Source organism: Gekko japonicus, unplaced genomic scaffold, assembly GCF_001447785.1.
Source record: "Gekko japonicus isolate JY-2015 unplaced genomic scaffold, Gekko_japonicus_V1.1 scaffold1414, whole genome shotgun sequence".
Taxonomy (NCBI): Eukaryota; Metazoa; Chordata; class Lepidosauria; order Squamata; family Gekkonidae; genus Gekko; species Gekko japonicus.
Window position 1 is genome coordinate 280,511 of NW_015167580.1, and position 25,782 is coordinate 306,292.

Below are 25,782 nucleotides of genomic sequence, written 5' to 3' on the forward strand. Positions count from 1 at the left end.
TTTGATAATCATGGAAATTCAACAAGTGCAGTGCTCCCATTTAGCGTGCTTCATAATTATTGGATGACACTGTTAAGAATCGGTGTATCGGTTTGATGACTGCGAACAGAAACGGTGATCTAGTTGCCATTTCAACGTGGATGAAAAGGAGTGACTGGTTGAGCACCATGATCAGTATTTCCCCATTCAGCTGTTCTTTGGGGTTAATCTTCTTACAAACCTTGAAGGAGGGGGAGCATAGATCTGCCCAGCTGCAATGCTTTGCTGTATATCCTTCCAGGAGAGACATCTGTGAAGTCTTGCAAACCTGCTCCCCCCAAAAAAGTGCTTTGTGGCAAAGGGACACCTTGTAGTGTTCCCATCTAACAAGGCCATTTTTCATTGGCTTGTTTTAACCAGCTCACTTTGGTGGAAGTTCATGGTAGGTTGGCAGGGTTAGGGTTAGGATTGATACAGACAGGCGGGTCAATCTCTCATTTATTTTATGCAGTGAGGATAACTTGATATACTTCTAGTTCATATTGTGTCTCCCCCCTCAAAATCTAGGACTGAAGCAAAATTTCAAAGCCAAACCTAAGCAGCATATAGCTAGTGGCCGTTCAGCGGCAGAAGAAAAAGCAGCCTGAAGAGGCCCGGTTGAAGCATCACTTGCACGGGATGGCACATCCTGTTTTCAAGTACCCCTCTGATCATAGGGGCCAATCAAATTTGAGCTGATCACATGACAATGCTCTACCTCTCCCCATAGCATGGAGATAAAGACCCACAAATGGACCAGCTTCCCATTGCGGGTCTTTTGCTTCCTTTCCTCTTTGTTTCCCAGATCTCCTCATCATGTTCTGGCCTCCCCTTCTCATCCTTCTAGTGCTGTGGTGCACAGGTGAGAGCAGGTGAAATAGACTCTGCAGTTATTGCTGAGGGGAGGGCAGGTGAGGAGCAAATGGTGTGAGACGGTTTCTCTGTTATCCTTTTCTCCAGGTTCAGATTCTCAGCCTGTGCTGACTCAGCCGCCATCAGCATCGGTGACACCAGGGAAGACAGTGAAGCTCTCCTGCGTCATGAGCAGTGGGTTTGACATCAGTGGCTACTACATATACTGGTACCAGCAGAAGCCTGGGAATCCACCAAGATACCTCTTATGGTATTATTCCGATTCCAGCAAGGGCCAGGGCTCTGGGGTCCCCTCTCGTTTCTCTGCTTCCAAAGACACGTCTGCAAACACCTGCCATTTAACCATCACAGGATCCCTGGTAGAAGACGAGGCTGATTACCACTGTGCTACCTATCATGGCAGTGGCAGTACCTTTCGGTAAACACAATGATTCAGTTAAATGTGGAACTAGGACAAAACCTCTGCTTGGTTCAGAGCACCCGAGCTCTGCTCATGCTTGAGGATCTGTTCAGTCAGCTGCTAGGCTGGAGCCTCGGCCTTATCTTAGCCATGGTTCCCCACAGGCAATGGGCTCTGTCTCACAGTCGGCTCACAACTTGTGTCACAGGACTCGCAAGCATATACTTACAATTCTATGGGTCTGATGTTGAGGGCTGAGGCACCTTCAATACCTCATATTGATTGAAAATGCTTAGTGTCGACCGTCCCCCTTCCCATGAAGACCACAAAAACTACAGTGTTTGGGTAGAACTACATTTTCTTCAATCAACCATGATTCCTTTTCCTTTTCCTTTCCCCTCCTTTTTCTTTTTTGGGGTGGGTAGATCTTGTTGCCTCATACTTGTATTGTTTTTTTCATTCTCTCCCCCCCTTCTCTTCCCCTTTAGCTCCCAGTGTGTTTTTGATGACAATTCAATCTTTTAAACATCTAAAAATAATGCAATTATATAATTGATTTGATAATCATGGAAACTCAACAAGTGCAGTGCTCCCATTTAGCGTGCTTCATAATTATTGGATGACACTGTTAAGAATTGGTGTATCGGTGATCTAGTGGCTGGTTGAGCACCATGATCAGAATTTCCCCATTCAGCTGTTCTTCAGGGTTAATCTTCTTACAATTTTTTTTTTTGGGGGGGGGAGTATAGATCTGCCCAGCTGCAATGCTTTGCTGTATATCCATCTAGTAGAGACATTTGTGATGTCTTGCAATCCTGCAAAACAAGGTGCTGGGGCGGGGGGACTGTCTCGGTCCCCTATACAACTAAGTATAAGGTTGTACTTAGGGACACCTAGCAAGACCTTTTTTCATTGGCTTGTTTTAACAAGCTTACTTTGGTGGTTGTTCATGGTAGGTCTGTAAGTTTAGGGTTAGAATTGAGTTAGACAGTAGGGTCAATCCCCCATCTCTTTTATGCAGTGAGAATAAGTTCTAGACTACAGTGCTATACTTCCAGTTCATATTGTGTCTCACCCCTCAGCATCTAGGACTGAAGCAAAATTTCAAACCCGATCCTAAGCAGCATATTGCTAGTAGCAGTTTGGCAGCAGAAGAAAAAGCTGCCTTAAGAGGCCCGGTTGAAGGATCACTTGCATGCGATGGCACATCCTGTTTTCAAGTACCACTCTGATCATCAGGACCAATCAGGCTTGAGCTGATCACATGACAGTGCTCCACCTCTCCCCATAGGGTGGATATAAAAGCCCACAAATGGACCAGATACCCAATGTGAGCCTTTTGTTTCCTTTCTTCTCTGGGTCCCCAGATCTTCTCATCATGTCCTTGCTTCCCTTTCTCATCCTTCTAGTGCTGTGGTGCACAGGTGAGAGCAGGTGAAATAGACTCTGCAGTTATTGCTGAGGGGAGGGCAGGTGAGGAGCAAATGGTGTGAGAAAATTTCTACCATATCATTTTTTTTCCAGGTTCAGACTCTCAGCCTGTGCTGACTCAGACCCCATCAGCATCACTGTCACCAGGGAGCACCATGAAGCTCTCCTGCACCATGGGCAGCGGGTTCAGCATCAGTAGCTACTACATATACTGGTACCAGCAGAAGCCTGGCAACCCCCCAAGATTCCTTGTACGATATTATTCAGATTCCAATGTGATTCAGGGCTCCGGGGTCCCCTCTCGTTTCTCAGGGTCCAAAGACACATCTGCAAACATCTGTTATTTAACCATTACGGAATCCCTGGTGGAAGACGAAGCTGATTATTACTGTGCTACCGGTCATGGCAGTGGTAGTACCTTTCAGTAAACACAATGATTCAGTTAAATGTGGAACTAAGACAAAATCTGAGCTTGGTTCCGAGCAGCCGAGCTTTGCAAGATAGAGCTTCATGCTTGAGGAACTCATCAGTCAGCTGCTTGGCTGGAGCCTCAGCCTTATCTTAGCCATGGTGCCCCACAGGCAATGGGTTCTGTCTCAGAGTCACCTCACAACTTGTATCACAGGATTTACAAGCATATACTTACAATTATATGGGTCTGATTTTGAAGGCCGAGGCACCTTCAACACTATCTATGATGATAATATCATTAATAGAAAATGGTTAGTGTATGCTGTGTATTAAGCCTGAGTAATCCCTGAAAGAGTATCAGGTTCTAGTTGATCTTACTTTCCCAGAACAATAGCCTACTAGGATCCTGGAGTAGACCAATTGAGTAACAGTGGTATGTAAATAGCCTATCACTGGGAGTGGGTTGTGTTTGGGTGTGGTGATTGCATGCTTTAAAATAGGGCAGATGCCCTGAAGTTTTGTCTTGTGTGTTCCCGAAATCACTGAATAAAGTAGAGCTGATTTACTGCAATGTGGCCAGAGCCCAGTATTGAACAGTATTGAACAGTATAGATCCATTCCTCCCCCTTCCCATGAAGACACAAGGAAAAACAGTGTTTGAGTAAAACTACATTTTATTTAATTGACCAAAAGGCCTGATCTATGTCATCAAATGATTCCATGTGCATCACAAGTCCGGCAGCATTTGAACAGCTCCCTTCTGTCTCCAAACCTGGCCAACATGACCTCCAGCTGTGTGGGGTTTTTTTTACAAAAACTACAGTGTTTGGGTAAAACTACATTTTATTAAATCAACAATGATACCATGGGCTATTCAGCGTGCATTACAAGTAAGGCAGCATCCAAGACGCTCCCTTCTGCCTCCAAATTTGGCCAGCATGACCTCCAGCTTTGTTGATTTTTAGCCTGCCCATTAACTGGGCCAAGCGGAGCCACTCCTCCAGCCCCACTCCAGCAAGGAAGGAGGTGGCTAATGCTGCTCAGCATTTGGGGCACTGTCATGACCCCTTCGCCTGAACCCGCCAACTAATCTATCAATGAAGCAAGGCAAGCAACCCCGGTGGATGGCTACTACACTAAGAGTCGGCCTGTAGCCTGTATCCAAGGTCATTTTCTATAATAGTCTCATCTTTGTGTCTTCCATTCTTTGCACCCAGCTCAGCCCGACCTTGCAAATTAGGAGAAAGGGTGTTGCAGCAAGATAAAATTCTCTTGCTTTTCCTTAATTTCTCTCCCTGTTTTCCATACTTTTCTCATTCATTTCTATCTCCCTCCACCTAATTGTTTTTTCCCCACTGCCCTTTTGTGTCATCAGTGTCATGTGTTCACGGTGCCTCCCACCCTCCCGCTCTCCCTCAGGTTGTTCCCCTCTGTGATACTCTAATTCCTTTAAAAGGTAATGTTGATTGCATTACAACACAATTTTTTTCATTATAATGTAGCAACATTATAACATTGGGACAAAATGGGCAGGGAGGTTTCGTGTAGCCTTCTCTGTGCAGTTACCCATCCATTAATTGTTTTGATCATTTTGCTATGACATTTGGTTTGGATTGGGGTCATATGAGGGGGCCCAGATGGGATCTTTGTCCAGGGGCCCATGGTGGCTCTCGGCAGCCCTGGATTTCAATGCAGGGTGGGATCAGAAGAATGACAAGATTTAAGAGAGAACAGGAGGGTCTGGATCCGAGAGAACTGATTTTTCTAGAGACACATACCATTGATACATCATTTTATAAAAGTTCTCTTGTAAATAAATACTTATTAATACTTATGACAGTCCTTACACATTCCACAGTGGTGCAGACCGTAGAGGAACAGAGACAAAAACATAAGATTCAGATCAAATATTACTCCAGAAATCAAGTGTTTCTGGCGGATGCCGTTGCAATGACTGTTCTATAGCAAGATTGCTTAGGCACTCCCTGTGTGAAGAGAGAGAGATGCTTTGGACTAGCTTTGTCACATGAACCCAGGAATCTGCCTTATACTGAAGCTGTCTTATACTGAATCCATCAAAGTCAATATTGTTTTCTCACACTGGTGGCGATTTTCCCGGGTCTTAGGCAGAGGTCTTCATATCACCTACTGCCTGGTCCTTAAAAAAAACAAAAAAACTGGAGATGCGAGGGATTGAACCTGCGGCCTTCTGCTGTACCACTGAGCCACAGAACCTCAACTGACCTCTTTTAAAATCCTACACTGTGCAGAACATGGCTGGGGGTACTTTGAATGGGGGAGGTTTAGAGAAAGACGGCTCTGTTGAACAGGTGCAACCCTGGATTTTTGTGAGAGAGGATGGAATATTGGCATTGAGACAGCTGTTTTTATCACCTGGGAAAATAAAGAAATATCAAGCTTTGGAAATAACCATTGGGTGACACATCTTTGTTTAAAAAATCATGGAATTTATACAAATAATTATGTGCTCTCAAACTACAACCAATTCATGGCCTCCCCAGGACCGTCTGATTTTCAATGCAAGGGAGAAGCAAGGGGGTTGCCATTGCCTTTCTCTACACAGCATCCCCAGTCTTCCATGGTGGTCTCTGATACAAAACTATGGCCAACCATGCTTTGTTTCCAAGCTTTAATAAGATCTGTCTAGAATGAGCTAGGTAAAAGGCAAAGATGTCCCTTGCTTGAAAGCTAGTTGAATCCAACTCTAGGGGGAGGTGCTCATCTCCGTTCCCAAGCCGATAAGCCAGTGCTGTCTGAAGACTTCTCCGTGGTCATGTGGCCAGCATGACTAAATGCCAAGGTGCATGAAATGCTGTTACCCTTTCACCTAAGGGGTACCTATTTATCTACTTGCAATTTCTTGCTTTCAAATTGCTAGGTTATCAGGAGCTGGGATCAGAGATCGGAGCTCACTCCATCATGCGACACTCGGGTCTCGAACTGCTGACCCTCCGGTCGGCAGTTCAGCGTTTTAAAAAGGTTGGGCTATTTAACTTGGAGAAAGGATGACTGAGGGGTGACATGATAGTAAAGGTAAAGGTTCCCTTGCTCGAAAGCCAGTCGAGTCCGACTCTAGGGTTGCAGTGCTCATCTCCGTTTCCAAACCGAGGAGCCAGCGCTGTCCGAAGACGTTTCCGTGGTCATGTGGCCGGCATGACTAAACACCAAGGCGCACCGAACGCTGTGGGAGGGCCTTGGCGGGGCTTCCTTGCACTCCCGCCGGCCTTGCAGGTCCACCGCCGGGCCTTATGATGTCAGGGTGTGTGGCATATGCTAATGAGTTATGCTAATGAGTTCCCCTAGCTCTTTTTCTATGAAACGACCCCTGCTGAAGACATAAGTAGGGTGCTATCCCTGGAGATTCTGTAATTGAAGACATAAGTAGGGTGCTACCCCTGGAGATTCTGTAATTGTATAACTTTTTTTATTTTCTTTCTCAAGTATAAAGCCTCAAGCAGTGTTGATATTCAACTGCTTGGCCTGAAAGATATTCGTGGGTTGGTTAGAAGGTGCTGGAAGGAATAAATACAGCTTTTGAAAGGAAATTCTCTGAATGTGAAGGCAGATCTCATGTTCAAAGTGTTTAAGAGATGATACCCAAGCAGAAACTCTTGCCTCGGGATTCAGAGGCCATCTAGTTTCCCCAACAATGTGAACCATCCATTGGATGTTCCACTGTTCCATATGCACACTGTTTCAAGCCTTATGTATAGCTGCACACAATGTGTTATTGCTTCCACAAGGAGAATCTTGTTAAGTACATTTTTGAGGGTCTGATTTTGAGGGCCGAGGTACCTTCAACACGATTGATGGTGACTAATATCATTAACTGAAAATGGTTAATGTAGATCTGTTCTTCCCCCTTCCCATGAAGACACAAGAACAACTGTGTTTGGGTAAAATTAACTTTTATTAAATTAATGAAGAGGGCTGATCTGTCATCAAATGATTCCATGGGCTATTCAGTGTGTGTTACAAGTAAGACAGCAATCAAGCAGCTCCCTTCTGTCTCCAAACTTGACCAGCATGACCTCCGGCTTTGCGTGTGTGTTTTTAGCCCACCCAATAACTGGGCCAAGTGGAGCCACTCCTTGAGCCCCACTCCAGCAAGGAAGGAGGTGGCTAATGCTGCTCAGCATTTAGGGCACTGTCATGACCCCTTCACCTGAACCCATCATCAACTAATCCAGCAATGAAGCAAGACAAGCAGTCCTGGCAGATGGCTGCTGCGGTCACACTCACTAAGTAATCCACTTCCAATAATGCACATGACTTCAATAATCCACATCAGACTTGGCCGTCAGATGCATCTGATGCTTCGCACCAGAACATCAGGACTAGTGGAATTTCCCCATTCATGCTTTAGTGAACAAAGTTTCTGGGGGGACCATTTTGGCAGTCTCTGGTAACCTAACATTAAAAGGGTGGCTGAACCACATGGATCATCTGCAAACTGCCAAACTTAAGAATCGCTTGGGATTTATCCATTTGGAGGAAGAGGGCCATCCACACAGGACAGGCTTTAAAAATTTACCAAGATCATGACCAGTGTGTAGGCGCAAATTGCAGCCCTGTATAAAGTGTGGTGGAGTTGCAGCCGACTTTGCACAGGCATGCGTGCACACACAGACACACACACACAGCTTGCAATGCCAGTGGGTTCTACCGTGCATTCTGTACATTCAGTGTGTTCCCCCATATTATGAGATAATGTGTCTCTTTCCCATTTTCCACAGTGGCCAATAACACAGCAGAGAATCCCCTAGTGCTTGGCAATATGGAAAACGGGGCTTTGCAGCTGCTTGTCAGTTTCAACAAAAAGCCAATTTCAACATTGGGTTTCCCCCCTTTGCCTGTGTTCCTTTCTGCTCCTTTTCATTCAGTGAACTAACACTAAAATGCATGTGCAAAACCTGAACCATGAGGATTTAAACGGAAGGCACTTGCTGGACACTACTGTACAGCTGAGAGAAGGCAATTGTGTAATTTTTTAAAAATGTTGTAAACCACCACCTCTGCATCACAAGTGATGTTCCACCCTGATTTAGAAAAGTGTGTGTGTGGGGGGGTTGTAGCTGCAGAATAAATATACCAAAGGAAAAAGAATGGAGTATAAGGTGGGCACAGAATCCTAAATCAAGATTAAAGGCTTACTGCTCTGAAAATCTGCAGTAAGATGTCCATGTGTAATGGGCCATAAAATTCTGCCTTGGGATTCAGAGGTCATGTTATCTCCCCATCAATGTGAACCATCCATTGGATGTTCCATTGTTCCATATGCAGATTGTTGTGTTACAAAAAATTATGTTGCAAGCATCATGTATCGCTGCCTGCAGTGCTATTGCTTCCACAAGAACTATTCTAAGTACATTTTCCTTTTCACTTAAGCACCAGTGAATGTGCATTAAGAGATCCTGCATAAGACACATCCCAAAGAACTACTGAGGCAAGAATGTACCATCATCCAGCTGCTCCTGAAATCAAGTTGCTTCTTTAGCCATCAAAAGAAGCAGCACAGCAAACATTCCAAGTGTGATTCTGCATTGGCTTTTCCTTCCGTTGCTTTACCAAACCCACTTTGGAGCAGAAATTCCCCTCAGCGTTGCATGCCGCTTTCACTTTCTTTGATCATCAGGTTTTATGGTATCTTCTGCATAGATTTATGGCCATTCAGGGGTGACTTTGCAGTCAGTACAGTGTTGCCCTGGGGTATTTGAAAGTGGGTTTGAGCTGCACCTTTGGTAAAACAACAGAAGGAAAAGCCCATGCAGAATCGTCCCAAGTTAGTGTTGGTGTCAGAGATCAGAATGTGGAAGGAGCTGATCAGAAAGGTGAAGGGAAAGGTCCAAAGATCCAACACAATTATCCCAGTTTAAAGCATGAAACATGCATTTCTTGATGTTTATGCTACAAATGATGCAGAAAATATGCATTGCTTAACTTTTCTGTCTGCTACTGGGCAGTGGAAGAAGACCACTGAGACAGCTCAACCTAGCCATACAGTTGACTTCCCATCTGCAAGGATGACATTCTTTAGGAACATATATAATAGGCCAATCATAAGAGAGGAGATTGGCATAAGGGGAGGTGCATGCAAATTGTCAGTTGTACATGTAAAAGGCAGACAACACAAGGCATTTTCAGTGCAAGAGGGCCTGCATCTTCCAGAATTCAGAAATTTTCTCATCATGTTTGGGGTATTCCTCATCATCCACCTGGGGACCTGGTGCACAGGTGAGCACATTACTCCCCGGAGTCCCTTGAACAAAGAGCCTGGCCATTCAAACTAACAGTATTGCTTCTTTCCTCAGCTGCCAGTTCCCAGCCTGTGGTGACTCAGGAACCTTCCATGTCTGCCTCCCCTGGGCAGACAGTGAAACTCTCCTGTTCTCTGAGCAGTGGACAAGTAACATCCTATTACCAGTCTTGGTACCAGCAGAAACCAGGCAGCCCTCTAAAATACCTAGTCTATTATTATAGCAGCTCAAATACAGGTTCTGGGGACTTCAGTCGGTTCTCTTCTTCCAAGGAGAGCTCCCAAAATACTTGGTATTTAACCATCAGCAATGTCCAGGCAAAAGATGAGGGTGATTATCACTGTGCTGTGTGGTATGCCAGTGCCAGCGTGTTCCACAGTGATGCAGACCTAAGAGGAACTGAGACAAAAACCTGAGAGGCAGATCAAAAGGAGAGTGCAGAAAGGGCCTGTGGTCACACATGCTAAATAATCCACTTTCAATAATCCACATGGCTTGTGGCCCATTCAGACTTGGCCATCAGATGCATCAGATGTTTCACACCAGAACATCAGGACTGATGGCATGTTGCCTTAGATATATCTAAATCCAGACATCCAGAACACAGCACTATATAGAATCACAGAAGGACCCATACCGGCCATCTAGTCCAACCCTCTGCTCAATGCAGGATCAGCCTAGAGCAGTGGTGGCGAACCTATGGCACGGGTGCCAGAGGTGGCACTCAGAGTCCTCTCTGCAGGCACGCATGCCATCACACCAGCCAGGCCCAGACTATCATTAAAGTGTCAAATTCTCTGCCAAATAATTTTAAGTAAATGAAAGCATTTGGGATTGCTTTCCTTACTTTGTTTGGATCATCTTAAGTTAATGTATGAGTTGTTTTTTCCAAAGTAAAACCTCAGTATTCAGGTTTAATTGCCGTGTTGGCACTTTGCGATAAATAAGTGGGTTTTGGGTCGCAGTTTGGGCACTCGGTCTCTAAAAGGTTCGCCATCACTGGCCTAGAGCATCCCTGACAAGTGTTTGTCCAGCCGCTGCTTAAAAACTGCCAGTGAAGGGGAGCTCACCACCTCCCCAGGCAGCTGATTCCACTGTTGCACAACTATTCCTGTCAAAAAGTTTTCCCTAAGATCCAGCCAGTACCTTCCTGCCCTTAATTCAAACCCATTATTCCAAGTCGTATCCTCAGCCACCAATAAAAACAGCTCCCTGCCCTCCTCTAAGTGACAGCCCTTCGGATACTTGAAATACTTCAAATACATTTGTGGCACAGCTCCGACATTCTTCACATATTTGTTTCTAGGCAAAGACAATGGACATTTCCCAAAGCTTTCAGATGTGGCAGAACTAGAAGTTTTAGTGCTATCTCAGTGTCTTTCAGCTTCTGCTTGGTCAATAGGAGATCCTTGCTAATTAAATATATATCTGTGTGTGTGCGAATATTAGAAATTACAATCCTGCAGGGCTCCTCACTGACACAGATGATTGAGTATTACAATAAAGGAACAGAGAAAGTGCCTGCTGTTCCATTGCTCAGAGGTTGGGAAATTCCTGGAGATTTGGGGGCAGAGCCTGGAGAGGGTGAGGTCTAGGGAGAGGAGGGGTGGGAACTCCATACAGATGTGATGCCATATAGTTGCCCCCTGCAATGCTGCCATTCCCCCCCCCGAGAAACCGATCTCTGCTGTCTACAGATGTAACTGCAATTCTGAGAGCACTCCAGGCCCCACCAGGAGCTTGGCAAGCCTATCATATACACACTCATCAGTCCCACAGAAAATTAAAGGAGCAGCCTTGGGAATTTGAGAGATATTTTTGACATCACATGTCTTCCTCAGGGAGTCTGGTGTAAACACAATCCCAGCAAAGATTCAGAGGATGCCAGAGCATAGCCCCAAGCCAAGACGAACCTCTGGTAGACGTTCCACAAGTTTTTCAAATTTGCTATAGTGGATGGAAAGACAAGAAGTTTTCTACCAGTCATTCAGGAATCAGTCCCCCACCCCTGCAGCTTAAGGAAGATCTTTGCCCAAGAAAGAAAGAAAGAAAGAAAGAAAGAAAGAAAGAAAGAAAGAAAGAAAGAAAGAAATAGATATGATGATCTGGTCCAAACCACTGCAAATGTTAACCTCTTGGAGGAGCTCTTATACTGGATACTGAGCAGTACACTAAAGTGAGGATGAAACATAGCCTATGCCCAGCCCCCAAGCACAGACCGTACACTTCCTCCTGCCCCAGTTGATTGTGTCTTATTTCAATTGGCTACCCATCTGTAACCAGAAAACAACACCTATTCTGTCTGCTTACTGGCATTTGTAATTGTGCCTGAAGGTGGAACACTACTATATGTTAGAAGAAGAAGAAGAGAAGAGATTGGATTTATACCCCGTGCTTCACTACCTAAAGGGGTCTCAGAGTGTCTTACAAACTCCTTCCCCTTCCCCTCCCCACAACAGACACCCTGTGAGGTAGGTGGGGCTGAGAGAGGTCTGAGAGAAACTGTTATTTTTTCAGGAACAGCTTTTATCAGAACTACGGCTTGCCCAAGGTCATCCAGCCAGGTGCAGATTAGACTCCGCACACTTAACCAAACTGGCTCGTTAGATCAACATTCTTGATAGTTCTGGGTATTTATTCACCCAGAACTACCAACATCCCTGTAACTTTCCCCCTTCAGTTTTCTTATCCCATTGGAATATATACTGTGAATATACATTCTGGGTCTGCTGTAAAGATGGCACTACCAAAATTTCAACTTGTCCGGATATTGTTCTTGCCCTCTATGGACACACAGACCAATGAGAAGTCAGAGGATTAGCATAAGGAGAGGTGCATGCAAATTGTTGGCCAAGGAACTAGGTATCAGGGGCAGGCAGCAGTGGACATTTTCAGTGCAAGTGATCCTGCATCTGCCAGAGGTCAAAAACATTTCCATCATGTTAACTGCATTTCTTTTCATCCTGCTGGGGACGTGGTGCACAGGTGAGCACAAGGGAAACATGCCCTGCAGTCTCTGGGACAAAAAAGCAACAACCACCTTTGCCATTCAAGCTAACAATGTTCTTCTTTCTGCAGTTTCCAGTTCCCAGCCTGTGATGACTCAGGAATCTTCTATGTCAGCATCCCCTGGACAGACAGTGAAACTTTCATGTTCTATGAGCAGTGGTTACCCAGTGCAGAACTATGAGCAGGTCTGGTTGCAACAGAAACCAGGCAGCCCTCCAAAATTCCTGTTCTATTACTATACAAGCCCAAGCCCAGGCTCTGGGGACCTCAGTAGGTTCTCATCAACCAAGGAGAGCTCCCAGAATACTTGGTATTTAACCATCACCAATGTCCAGGCACAAGACGAGGCTGATTATCACTGTACTGTGTGGTATGGCAGTGCCAAGGTGTTCCACGGTGATGCAGTCCTAAGAGGAACTGAGACAAAAACCTGAGAGGCAGATTGAATGCACCTTCTGCCGTCAACCTGTTTGGTGTTGCTCTAGTTGCAGAATCAGAAGGATGACTAATGACACAGTCTTAGCCGCTTAAGCTTGGTCATTCTGTAGAGAAGCTGCTGGCATCGTGCTTGTGGCCACACCTGATGTCAGACAAGATGCCATTCAGAGAACGCTACAGCTTCATTCAGATCTAATAGCATCTCAGAGACCAACAAGATTTGGGCAGTGTAAGCTTTGACTCTTGAAAGCTTATACCCCCAAAACCTTGTTGGTCTCTAAGGTGCTGTGGACTTGAATCTAGCAGTCAATACTGCAAAGAAACATGGCTAGCCCCTGAAAGAGTGGTCTATGTTGGTGCGGCATCTAGGGTTGCCAACTTGAGATTGGAAAATTCCTGGAGGTTTTCTTGGGGGGCAGGTTTGGGGAAGGGAGGGACTTCAGCGGAGTATAATGCCATATATAATGCCCACCCATAGACTCATTTTATGCTGCACAGCTTTCTCTATGCTGGAGAAGTTTGTTTTGAAGAACCGTTCATAACAGATGTTTGGGAAACTGTTTTTTTTAACCATGTCTTTTCATCTAAAGAGAAAGTTAGGTCTTTAACAGTGCCAGACAGGCTACTGTGGAGTAAAGAAACCCAAATGATAGAGAAGAGTCTTCAGCAATGATAAGGAGGGAAGCCTTTACAGTGATCCATCATACTAGAATAATCTAGAATAATCATACTAGAATAATCACTAATTTTTCTCTCATTTCATCTGGGAAATTCTGGCAGATATGTATGGGTGACCCTGACATCAAACACGGGTCTTTCAGTGATCAGCAGCTACAAGGAAGGAACTAAGCTTCAAAAAGGTGGAAGAAGGTGGAGATTCACTGCCATGATTGACTTGTTTGAAATCATTTTGAATGGGCTCGTGGTGAGGAAGCTGATACATGGAATTAGCAGCAAGATCCGATGAGATTGGGTGTTGTGGTCAAACCAGGGTATCCCTGCTTTGGGCTGCTCACGGGATCCAATCCTGAACCACAGGACTTCTGATGAGCAGTAGAACCATTTTTTAGCATGTTCCTTTACTGTGGACACTACGGGGGAAATGACTTAAAGTCACCACATACTTCCACAATCCCAGCAGTGCAACAAAAGCATATTCACAGCTTTCTTAAGACTCAAAAGCATCTCGTACTGCAGGAACCGTTTGCATGGTCAAGGTATTTCTGGAAAAGCACACCTCTGAGTCAGTGAGATCCTTGGATACCAACTTGAGAATTCTCTTACGTAGCATAGGTTGAATACCACATCAGAGAGTCATACAAACAATATTATCTGCACAAATATTATCTGCATCAGAGAGTCATACAAACAATATTATCTGCACAAAATTTTAAATGGGATGCAGATGGGGGAATCTGATCCTCCCTAGAATTATTACCCTACATGGAAGTGGGGGGGGTACAATAGAACACTGTTGGATGGTTCTTGAATTTCCCAGCAAAGCATAAACATGGGGCAACTTTACGGAATGCTGAAGAATGTGATTTCATAAAGTATAGGAATACTGTAGATGGTTTTTATGAGGTATATTTTTTTATTTATTTTATTAGATTTATATACCACCCTCCTCAAATATGGTCAAAGTAATAGCACAGCAATCTATATCACTGCATACTTAACCATGTGGAGGAGCTCTTCAGCTATATTGTGTTTTCTTCAAAAATAGCCGACAGAGAGAGAGATTGTTTCCTGTTATAATGCATGATTGGACCATGGGATCTGCTTGAGCAATTCAGTGCTGTGCATGTTGACACAAGCAAGCCTCAGTGGTTGCCATCTCAAGGTTGTAATGCTAGGTTTGCTGTCCTGCAGTACTTTCTTCTCCAAGGAATGGCAGAATGTTTCAGTGAGAAATAAGTTGGCTGAAAATGTTGGATCGGTTGCAGTCTGTCTATTTATTTATTTATTTAGACTTATATTCTGCCCTCCCTGCAAGCGGGCTCAGGGAAGGCCACAACAGTGGTTTTACAAAGTCATTAGAACAATCATAGTAATTAAATATTTAAAACAATTAAAACAAAAGGCACAATATTTTAAAAACAGGTAGCACTATAAAAAGGATGAGATGATTAGACAGTGTTGTTGATGCAGCAATCATGAAATTGGGTGAACTCCAGAGGATGGCGGAAGACAGGAGGGCCTGGCGTGATGTGGTCCATGGGGTCACGAAGAGTCGGACTCGACTATGCAACTGAACAACAACAACAAAAGCACTATAAAGATACAATAATCTCAGGTGAGTGAAGTAGCTAGGCCATAACCCAAATAATATGGGGATCTTCTTAGTCTGGCCCATACAGAGATGGAAAGCTTCAGCAAGGGCGGCTGAATAATTGGATGCCTGCTGCCTCACCCAAAGGCCTGGCAGATCTGGTACTTGATCGGTAGCTAGTGCAATTGGTGTAGAACTGGCTGAATGCATGCCCACACAGACATTGCACTTAGCAGGCGCGCCGCCACACCTTTCACTAGCTGGAGTTTTCGGATCAGCCTCAAGGGTAAGCCCACATAGAGTGAGTTGCAGTAATCAAGCCTGGAAGAGACCATTGCAGAAGTCACTGTAGCCAAGTCCTGGCAGGAGAGATAGGGCACCGGCTGCCTGATCTGCCAGAGATGATAAAAGGCAGACCTGGCAACTGTGGTAACCTGGGCCTCCATAGAAAGTGAGGCATCTGGGATTACCCTTGGGCTCCTCACCTTTTGGGCCAGCACAAGTGGTGCACCGTCCAAGGCAGGGAGCCTGATTCCTGACTTAACTGCCCCTTGGCTCAGGTACAGGGCCTCCATCTCCACTGGATTGAGCTTCAACTGATTCTGCTGTAACCACCCAGCCACGGCCTCCAACACCCTGTCCACATTCTCTGGGGCAGAGTCCAGGCCGCCATCCAGCAACAGATAGAGCTGGGTGTCATCAGCATACTGGTGGCAGCCCAACCCAACCACCCAGACCAACTGGGCAAGGGGGCACATGTAGATATTGCACAGCATTGGTGAAAGGATAGCTCTCTGTAGCACTCCACATTCCAGTGGGTATCATGGGGAGACCCTCTTGCCAAGCGCCACCCTCTGTCCCCATTGGCCCCTGAGAAGCTGTGAATCCACCATATGCTGCCAGCTAGAAGGGACAGGGTACATGGACAAAGGGTGTCTCCAGTCTTAATGGTGCAACCACACAGTCATAATCTGCTTTATGGAGCCATAACCACGAGGATTAAGTTGGGAGAAGGGCACACCATCACTCTTGCCCTGCTCCACACAACAGCTGCACAGATGTGGCAGATGTGGAACTCAGACTATATATTTCTTCTCTCCCCATTACCTTAGGATTTTACAAATATCACACATGAAAATGTTTTTAAAATTCTATATAATTTCATAATAATGTCATAAATATCTGACGTCCAATATTGATAGAACAAGAGAGAGGTTACTCTCCACTTTCTGGTGAACCTGTAGTTTAGAGATTGTGAAACTACCGCAGGCTGGGTGCTAGGTTTCTTTTCTGCACCTATAAATTCATGGGTGGGGCAAACAGCAGGGGAGTGCTGTTGTTTGAATGGAAATAATTTGAATGCTGGGCATGTTTGCAAGCCCAAACAGATAAAAAGGGAACCGGGGGCATTAAAAGTAGATGCTCCCTTTTCCTCAAGAAGTAAACCTCATCCGAGTTTCCCATCATGCTCTTGGTCTTGTTCCTGCTCACACTCTTCAATTACTGGTCAGGTACTACAAAGTAAACTCTCTGTAATGTCTCTAGAACGTAGAGATGTGCTTTCATTTATTCTGAGATATTTTCTCCTTTTTCACAGGTTCTTTTGGCCAGTATGTCCTGACTCAACCATCCTCTGTGTCTGTGATGCCAGAACAAAATGCCCAGATCACTTGTTCAGGGAACAACATTGGGGGCAAGAATGTGCAGTGGTACCGGCAGAAGCCCGGAATGGCCCCAGTCCTCATCATATATTATAGTACCAGCAGACCCTCTGGGATCTCAGACCGATTCTCTGGCTCCAACTCTGGCAACACAGCCACTTTAAGCATTGCCAGAGCCAAAGCAGAGGATGAGGCCAATTATTACTGCAGTGTATGGGACAGCAATGCTGCTCACAGTGATACAAGCAGAGGGGGAAGTGAGACAAAAACCTCCAGCTGCAAGAGGCCATTGCTGCCACCCTGTTACCCAATTCAAAACTTACAGGGAACACAAGTACAAGCTGCATACCATGTATATTTGATTTTTCTTTATAGACGTGTTGAGTAATTCTCAAGTTATTTTCTATGCATGTACATCTGAATGTGTGATTCAAACCTCACATTTATCCAACTACTGGTCAATGCTTTCATGTAAAAGTAATATGAGTTTGTTGTTTCTTATAAACAGATGTATGCATGTACAGGTAGGACATGCATGTATTCACTGTAACATGTGAACATGACTTATATCAGAAGATTACAAAGATTTCCAGCATCCAAGATCACTGCAGATCCAGAGGTTCCAGATGCTCCAACGTCAGACAAAGCCCAGTCTCTGCAGGGAAAGTGCAGAGATACCTCTGAGCATGCAAAGCCAAGCCAGCAACACTGGCCTCCTGAGAGGATTTCACAATTCTCATCGCGGCTTTTCCATTTTGATTTTGTCCTTCCCTCCCTTGTGTGGGTCATAACCATGATTCTTTATTTTTGTCTTGTCACCTTGTTTGCAATTGCTCTGTTTGCAGAATCAGAAGGATGACTAATGGCACAGTCTTAGCATTTTAAGCTTCGTCATTCTGTAGAGGAGTTGCTAGCATTGTGCTTTTTGGGCACAGCTGATATCAGACAAGTTGCCACACAGTGGTCCCTACTGGTGTTGTAGCTCCAGGGTTGTTAACTCTGGGTTGAAAAATTCCTGGAGTTTTTTTTGGGTAGAGCCTAGGGAAAGTAGGGTTGGACAGGGGTGGGTCCTTGGCATGGTGTAATGCCACAGACTCCATCCTCTAAGGCAGCCATTTTCTCCAGGGCAACTGATCTCTGTAATCTGGAGATCAATTGACATTCCAAGAGAAGCCCTGCTGCTGGCGGTCAGGGGTAAATTGGGAAGCCAGCAGAAGCAGGGATGCCTGGCATGCAATAGTGAAGGATTTGGCTGAGGTGATGGTGAGGGAGTATGGCGGAAGACAGGAGGGCCTGGCGTGATGTGGTCCATGGGGTCGCGAAGAGTCAGACTTGACTGTGCGACTGAACAACAACAACAAAAGCACTATAAAGATACAATAATCTCAGGTGAGTGAAGTAGCTAGGCCATAACCCAAATAATATGGGGATCTTCTTAGTCTGGCCCATACAGAGATGGAAAGCTTCAGCAAGGGCGGCTGAATAATTGGATGCCTGCTGCCTCACCCAAAGGCCTGGCAGATCTGGTACTTGATCGGTAGCTAGTGCAATTGGTGTAGAACTGGCTGAATGCATGCCCACACAGACATTGCACTTAGCAGGCGCGCCGCCACATCTTTCACTAGCTGGAGTTTTCGGATCAGCCTCAAGGGTAAGCCCACATAGAGTGAGTTACAGTAATCAAGCCTGGGATAGACCATTGCATAAGTCATTGTAGCCAAGTCCTGGGGGAGAGATAGGGCACCGGCTGCCTGATCCGCCAGAGATGATAAAAGGCAGACCTGGCAACTGTGGTAACCTGGGCCTCCATAGAAAGTGAGGCCTCCGGGATTACCCTTGGGCTCCTCACCTTTTGGGCCAGCACAAGTGGTGCACCGTCCAAGGCAGGGAGCCTGATTCCTGACTTAACTGCCCCTTGGCTCAGGTACAGGGCCTCCATCTCCACTGGATTGAGCTTCAACTGATTCTGCTGTAACCACCCAGCCATGGCCTCCAACACCCTGTCCACATTCTCTGGGGCAGAGTCCAGGCAGCCATCCAGCAACAGATAGAGCTGGGTGCCATCAGCATACTGGTGGCAGCCCAACCAAAACCCCCAGACCAACTGGGCAAGGGGGCACATGTAGATATTGCACAGCATTGGTGAAAGGATAGCTCTCTGTAGCACTCCACATTCCAGTGGGTATCATGGGGAGACCCTCTTGCCAAGCGCCACCCTCTGTCCCCATTGGCCCCTGAGAAGCTGTGAATCCACCATATGCTGCCAGCTAGAAGGGACAGGGTACATGGACAAAGGGTGTCTCCAGTCTTAATGGTGCAACCACACAGTCATAATCTGCTTTATGGAGTCATAACCACGAGGATTAAGTTGGGAGAAGGGCACACCATCACTCTTGCCCTGCTCCACACAACAGCTGCACAGATGTGGAAGATGTGGAACTCAGACTATATATTTCTTCTCTCCCCATTACCTTAGGATTTTACAAATATCACACATGAAAATGTTTTTAAAATTCTATATAATTTCATAATAATGTCATAAATATCTGACGTCCAATATTGATAGAACAAGAGAGAGGTTACTCTCCACTTTCTGGTGAACCTGTAGTTTAGAGATTGTGAAACTACCGCAGGCTGGGTGCTGGGCTTCTTCTCTGCACCTATACATTCATGGGTGGGGCAAACAGCAGGGGAGTGCTGTTGTTTGAATGGAAATAATTTGAATGCTGGGCATGTTTGCAAGCCCAAACAGATAAAAAGGGAACCGGGGGCATTAAAAGTAGATGCTCCCTTTTCCTCAAGAAGTAAACCTCATCCGAGTTTCCCATCATGCTCTTGGTCTTGTTCCTGCTCACACTCTTCAATTACTGGTCAGGTACTACAAAGTAGGCTCTCTGTAATGTCTCTAGAACGTAGAGATGTGCTTTCATTTATTCTGAGATATTTTCTCCTTTTTCACAGGTTCTTTTGGCCAGTATGTCCTGACTCAACCATCCTCTGTGTCTGTGATGCCAGAACAAAATGCCCAGATCACTTGTTCAGGGAACAACATTGGGAGCAAGAATGTGCAGTGGTACCGGCAGAAGCCCGGAATGGCCCCAGTCCTCATCATATATTATAGTACCAGCAGACCCTCTGGGATCTCAGACCGATTCTCTGGCTCCAACTCTGGCAACACAGCCACTTTAAGCATTGCCAGAGCCAAAGCAGAGGATGAGGCCAATTATTACTGCAGTGTGTGGGACAGCAATGCTGCTCACAGTGATACAAGCAGAGGGGGAAGTGAGACAAAAACCTCCAGCTGCAAGAGGCCATTGCTGCCACCTTGTTACCCAATTCAAAACTTACAGGGAACACAAGTACAAGCTGCATACCATGTATATTTGATTTTTCTTTATAGACGTGTTGAGTAATTCTCAAGTTATTTTCTATGCATGTACATCTGAATGTGTGATTCAAACCTCACATTTATCCAACTACTGGTCAATGCTTTCATGTAAAAGTAATATGAGTTTGTTGTTTCTTATAAACAGATGTATGCATGTACAGGTAGGACATGCATGTATTCACTGTAACATGTGAACATGACTTATATCAGAAGATTACAAAGATTTCCAGCATCCAAGATCACTGCAGATCCAGAGGTTCCAGATGCTCCAACGTCAGACAAAGCCCAGTCTCTGCAGGGAAAGTGCAGAGATACCTCTGAGCATGCAAAGCCAAGCCAGCAACACTGGCCTCCTGAGAGGATTTCACAATTCTCATCGCGGCTTTTCCATTTTGATTTTGTCCTTCCCTCCCTTGTGTGGGTCATAACCATGATTCTTTATTTTTGTCTCACATTCTACTTTCTTGCCCTGGTTTTCCTCTGCATAAAATGAATGGATTTTCTGACATTTGAACAAAAACCTACTTTACAAGCAGTACATATATGATGTATAAATAACCCATATTTAGTGCGGACACAGGGTCATGGGCAGCCATTCAGGCTGGCATGATATCACTACTCAGAAAAAACAGTAAGTGACATCACAACATTGGCCCAATGGTCATTTTAACTTTTCCCCCCACTGCCACTATAAACAATGGTGGGAAACTAGAGACAGGGGCAGAGTATTCCCTTCCCCACTCCAGGTGTGTGTGTGTGTGTGTGTGACAATCCTACCCTTATGCCAAATGTATCAGAATCTGGTATGTTCAGTTCCCTGTGTGACCCTATCAATACTTGGAAATCAAAGAGTCACTATAACTACCTGACAGGTCACCTTTCTCTCTTCTGAGCACTTTGTTACAGCTAGTGGCCTGCCTTGTTGTTGAGGGAAACTATCTATGCGGCAGGGGAGGCCAGAGGGGTATAAGGGACTGCACAACAGCTAATACAAAGGTCTGGTACAGTAGGAAGATTCCAGATTTGAAGAGTAAATGTAAATAGTTTTTATTAGAGTATTTCCCTAATTACAAGCACACTAATATTCAAAAAGAGCAAGCATTACAGAACTAAGAAAGCAGAGGTGATGGATGGTGAATAGAGGGGTCAGTTATGGGGTAATACAACCTGTCCAGATGTGCAGAATCCATGGAGAAGAGATTATCACCCAAACATAGGATTGGGGGTGGACTGCCAGTTGGCATCAGGGCAGAGGCACAAAATCTGAGGCCATGTGTGCTGATGGATATAGGCACTGGAAAACAATGCAGACCAATGGGAGGCCTTGGGGGCTGGTCTCAGGTGAGAACAATAGGTTTTCTAGATCAATAAGGAGTCAATGGAGGTGTGGTATCAGGCAGAGCATAATTCAGGGTGGCCAATGGGGTCCCAGAGTTTGTATATGTCTGTGATCCCTGTCTACCTGGTCTAGCCTAGTTGAATGGGTCTTGATGCCCACTGATGGGTCAGCTAAGGTAGATTGAATGGTTTCCTAGATTTACTCAAAAGATGGAAGATGCATCCCTGATAGTTGCCAGGAAGGATGGTTAATAATGTGAACATATGATTGGTTTATCTCATTATCCCGAGGGATGGGGCAGGAAAGACAGGATTCTCACATAGACATAGGGTCACACAAAAAGGGCTAGGTGAAGTTCTGGAGATAGAAGGGCTATTCACCAGGTGGCCACTGAATAGCTTTAGAAATGTAGATACCCGGTGGAACTCGTCATTGTTTCTTATGCATACCTTTTGGGGTGGGGAAAAAACTGGAGGTTTGCTCTGAGGCCTGCCTTATGAAACCTGAAAATGGAGACCCTTTTCCCCAGAGCTATGGCTAGCTCTGTCAGGCTGGGAGTGCCTTCCTTTGGCCTGACTTTTGTGGGTCTCTGGTTCAGGTCAGGAGTGAGGTGCCCCAGCTGTTGAAGCCACCCTATAGTAAGGCAGTGCCCCTGCCTAACAGGTTCTCAGTTGCAGAATATATACTGATGTGTTCTGCTGCTGTGCAAAGGATGCATGCACATGTACATCTAATCTCACCCAGTTTGCATATGTCTGGGATCCTTGATGAGATCGCAGCCCCCATGGCAGGCCAAGTGCGAGTGGACAAGAACACAGGGCTGCTTTCACCAAGCCTGGAGGCAGCCGAAGAAGCAGCAGAGACAGCCACGCTTGGGTTGGGCACAGATGACTAGGGCTGGGATTGGCCAGCAGGAGGGGATCAGCAGTAAGTATGCCTCAGATCTCAAGCTGGCCAGGGGGTGTGGCTTTCAGCCATCCCTACCAGCAGCAGCAGTAGTGGCAGCACAGATAGGGGCATGGAAAGGGCTAGCCAAAACCAGACCTCCGTAGCTGGGGCAACGCCCCTGAGTGCCTGCACCCTTGGCTATGGGACCAAGGAAAAGAGGAGGCTGCCTGGGAGGAGGGAGGGGATGGGGCAGAGGTATGCCCCAGTGTAGAGGGACCCTGGGACCAGGAGGAGAGTGCCACAGTGGGGGAGGATATTGTCGTGCTAGACAGTTTTGGAACTCTCCAACAAATCAGAGTCAGGGAGTGAATGTACTGAACACATGAGATTTCATAGTGCACAGGAATGCTGTAGATGATTTTTTAAAGTTGGCGTAGAAGTAATAGTGCTGACGTCTGTATCACGGCACATTTAACATGTCAGGGAGCTCCTCAACAATATTGTGTTTTCTTCAAAAATAACTGAGAGAGAGAGATCGCTTCCTGTTACAATGCACGCTTGGACCACAAGATCTGCTTGATCAATTCTGTGCTGTACATGCTGACACCGGAAGGGCTCATTGGTTATCGTCTCTCAGAGTTGTTACACTGTGTTTACTATCCTGAAACACTTTGTTTCTCAAAGGCATAGCAGAGTCTTTTGGACCAGGACAAGGAATATGGACAAAGGGTGGTTCTAGTCTGTATGGTGCTGCTGCACAGCCAAACGGTGCTTTATGCCCCTATGACCAGGTCTAAGACAAAAGATGGGCATGCCACCATGTTCCATGCAGCATCTGCACAGATGTGGAAGCACTTGGATTTTAAGGCCCCTGCCACACGGGGGGGAAGAAACACGCGGTGGCGGGATCACATAGATCCCCTGAGCCGCCGTGCAGATCCTCCCCGGCACGATCAGATGCTGGGGGGAAGCCATTGACGGGAGACCAAGGCTGCCAAACTGCGCATGTGTGAGCATGCGCAGTTCGGCCGGGAGCCTGGATTGCTCCAGAAGATGGGTGCGCCGGCAATCACACGGCCGCGCTTGCTGCGGTGTACCCGGTAAGTCCTCCTCTTCTGTTTGTTTGTTTTTTTTTTACAGCGCGTTATTGGCCTGAAGGGATGGATCGGGGACGGGTGCAAGCCGATTCCCAGATGTTGCAGTGTGCTTGCGCCTGTTTGCTGCGCCCCCGATCTGTCCCTCTCCCGGGCAAAAACCTCCCATGTGACCAGGGCCTAAGGGAGGCATATAGACTGTGTGATTATTATTATTATTTTAAAATCCCAATTACTTGATAGGGTTGCCAAGTCTGGGCTGGGAAATTCATGGAGATTTAGAGGTGGTGCCTACAGAGGGTGTGGTTTGGGTGTGGAAGGACCTGCGCAGGATGTAATGCTATAGAGTCTATCCTTCTAAGCAACCATTTTCTCAAATTGACCTTTGTCATCTGGAGATCTGGTGGAAATTTCATGAGATCTCCAGGCCCCACCTGGAAGTTGGCAACCATATTTAGCATTTTTAAAGCAACCATATGAACAAGTAGCTAGCATGTCTCAGATAATATCTAGATACAATACTGATAAAGCAAAAGAGAAGGTACTCTTCAATATCTTCTTGTTAAACCTGAGTGCAGAGGTAGTAAAAACACCTGGGAAATGGACCATGAGCTGCTTCTCCGTGTCCTTGAAAAGGTAGGTGGGGCAAAAAGCAGGGAGAACAGTTGTTTGAAAGGAAATGATTTGAATGCTGGGCTCGTTTGCAAGTCCAGACTGATAAAAAGGGGATGGGAGGGCCTGAAGTAAGCAAAAACCCTTTTCTACAGGAGGCGACGCTTATCTGTTTTTTCCCATCATGCTCTTGTTCTCACTCTTCCTCCCATTCCTCACTTGCGTGTCAGGTATGTCAAAGGGAACTTTCTGTGCCTGGCTAATCTCTTTAGAGCTGGGCGAAGACCTTTCATTTATCTTTTGATCTTCTTTTCCCCAGGTTCTTTTGCCCAGTATGTGCTGACTCAACCACCCTCCGTGTCTGTGTCTCTGGGAAAAAATGCCCAAATCACTTGTTCAGGGAGCAACATCAGGGGTTCCTTTATGCACTGGTATCAGCAGAAACCCGGCATGGCCCCAGTCCTCATTATGATCAACAGCAATGGAAGCCCCCCGGGGATCTCAGACCGATTCTCTGGCTCCAACTCTGGCAACACGGCTACATTAACCATCTCAAGGGCCAAAGTGGAGGACGAGGCTGATTATTACTGCCAGGTGTGGGCTAGCAGCACTGTTCACCGTGATACAAACAGAGGGGGAAGTGAGACAAAAACCTCTAGCTACAAGAGGCCATCGCTGCCTCCCATACCCCATGTCAACATTGCAGAGACTTCTAGCACCCTAGATGAATGCCGATCCACAGGTTCTAGGTGCCACAGCTTCAGACAAAGCCCAGTGTCTACAGGAAAAGGGCAGAGCTCCATACACTGCAAAGAAATGTACAAAACTCAGATTGAAATGCAGTGAATCGAAATCCCTGAAAAAAGATTAAAGGAAACCAGATAGGGAGTGTTTATGCATCCCTGCCTCAGTGAAAACATCATGATTAATGCTCAGAATTCCTCTGTAAACTCCACACCGAGCTTCCAGCCCTGGGGAGGGGCCCCTGGTAGGGAGCCTGTTCCTTCCAGTTTGGTGTAGTGGTTAAGAGTGGTGGGTCAGGCACAGTTCTCTCAGAGCTACTCTCTCAAGAGCAGTTCTCTCACAGCTCTCAGAGCCAGTTTGGTGTAGTGGTTAAGTGTGCGGACTCTGATCTGGGAGAACCGGGTTTAATTCCCCACTCCTCCACTTGCACCTGCTGGATGACCTTGGGCAAGCCAGAGTTCTGTCAGAGCTGTTCTTTCAAGAGCAGTTCTCTCAGAACAGAGCTCTCTCAGCCCCACCTACCTCACAGGGTGTCTGCTGTGCGGAGGGGAAAGGAGTTTGTAAGCCGTTCTGAGACTCCAAGTGAAGGGCGGGGTATAAATCCAATCTCCTCCTCCTCTTTCAGCCCCACCTACCTCACAGGGTGTCTGTTGTGGGGAGAGGAAAGGGAAGGAGATAATAAGCTGTTCCGAGACTCCGAGTGAAGGGCGGGGTATAAATCCTCCTACTCCTACTCCCCCTCCATGGGGGGCAGAGAGTGTATTTAACCATCCAGCTATCAGTCAAGTAGGAAAACACACTTCTTTCCTCCCTTTTCAACAGATTCTTAAGGAAGAAGGGGTTCTAACGTCCAATTAACTAGCTCATTGGAAAACATTTCGATGCCACATGTCTCCAATTAAAATCTTTGAGGCAGTTCCCAAGAT

At 46.0% G+C, this 25,782-nt stretch overlaps 2 protein-coding genes and 1 gene segment (V, D, J or C); all 3 read left to right on the forward strand.

Annotated features, from left to right (window-relative positions):
- Positions 1–804: 804 nt before the first annotated feature.
- On the forward strand, positions 805–1,313 carry LOC107112699 (immunoglobulin iota chain-like). The gene is made up of 2 exons (XM_015413886.1): positions 805–880; positions 979–1,313. Exons 1-2 carry the CDS (start codon positions 835–837, stop codon positions 1,311–1,313), a joined length of 381 nt encoding a protein of 126 aa, XP_015269372.1. The 5' UTR covers positions 805–834.
- A 1,356-nt stretch (positions 1,314–2,669) lies between these two features.
- Positions 2,670–3,150, forward strand: LOC107112701 (immunoglobulin iota chain-like). The gene is made up of 2 exons (XM_015413887.1): positions 2,670–2,715; positions 2,816–3,150. The coding sequence occupies exons 1-2, from the start codon at positions 2,670–2,672 to the stop codon at positions 3,148–3,150; spliced, it is 381 nt and encodes a 126-aa protein (XP_015269373.1).
- Positions 3,151–19,587: 16,437 nt separating this feature from the next.
- Positions 19,588–22,127, forward strand: LOC107112702. The segment is given in 3 exon segments: positions 19,588–19,666; positions 19,753–20,073; positions 22,117–22,127. Coding segments are annotated over 3 exon segments (378 nt in total).
- The last annotated feature ends 3,655 nt before the right edge of the window (positions 22,128–25,782 follow it).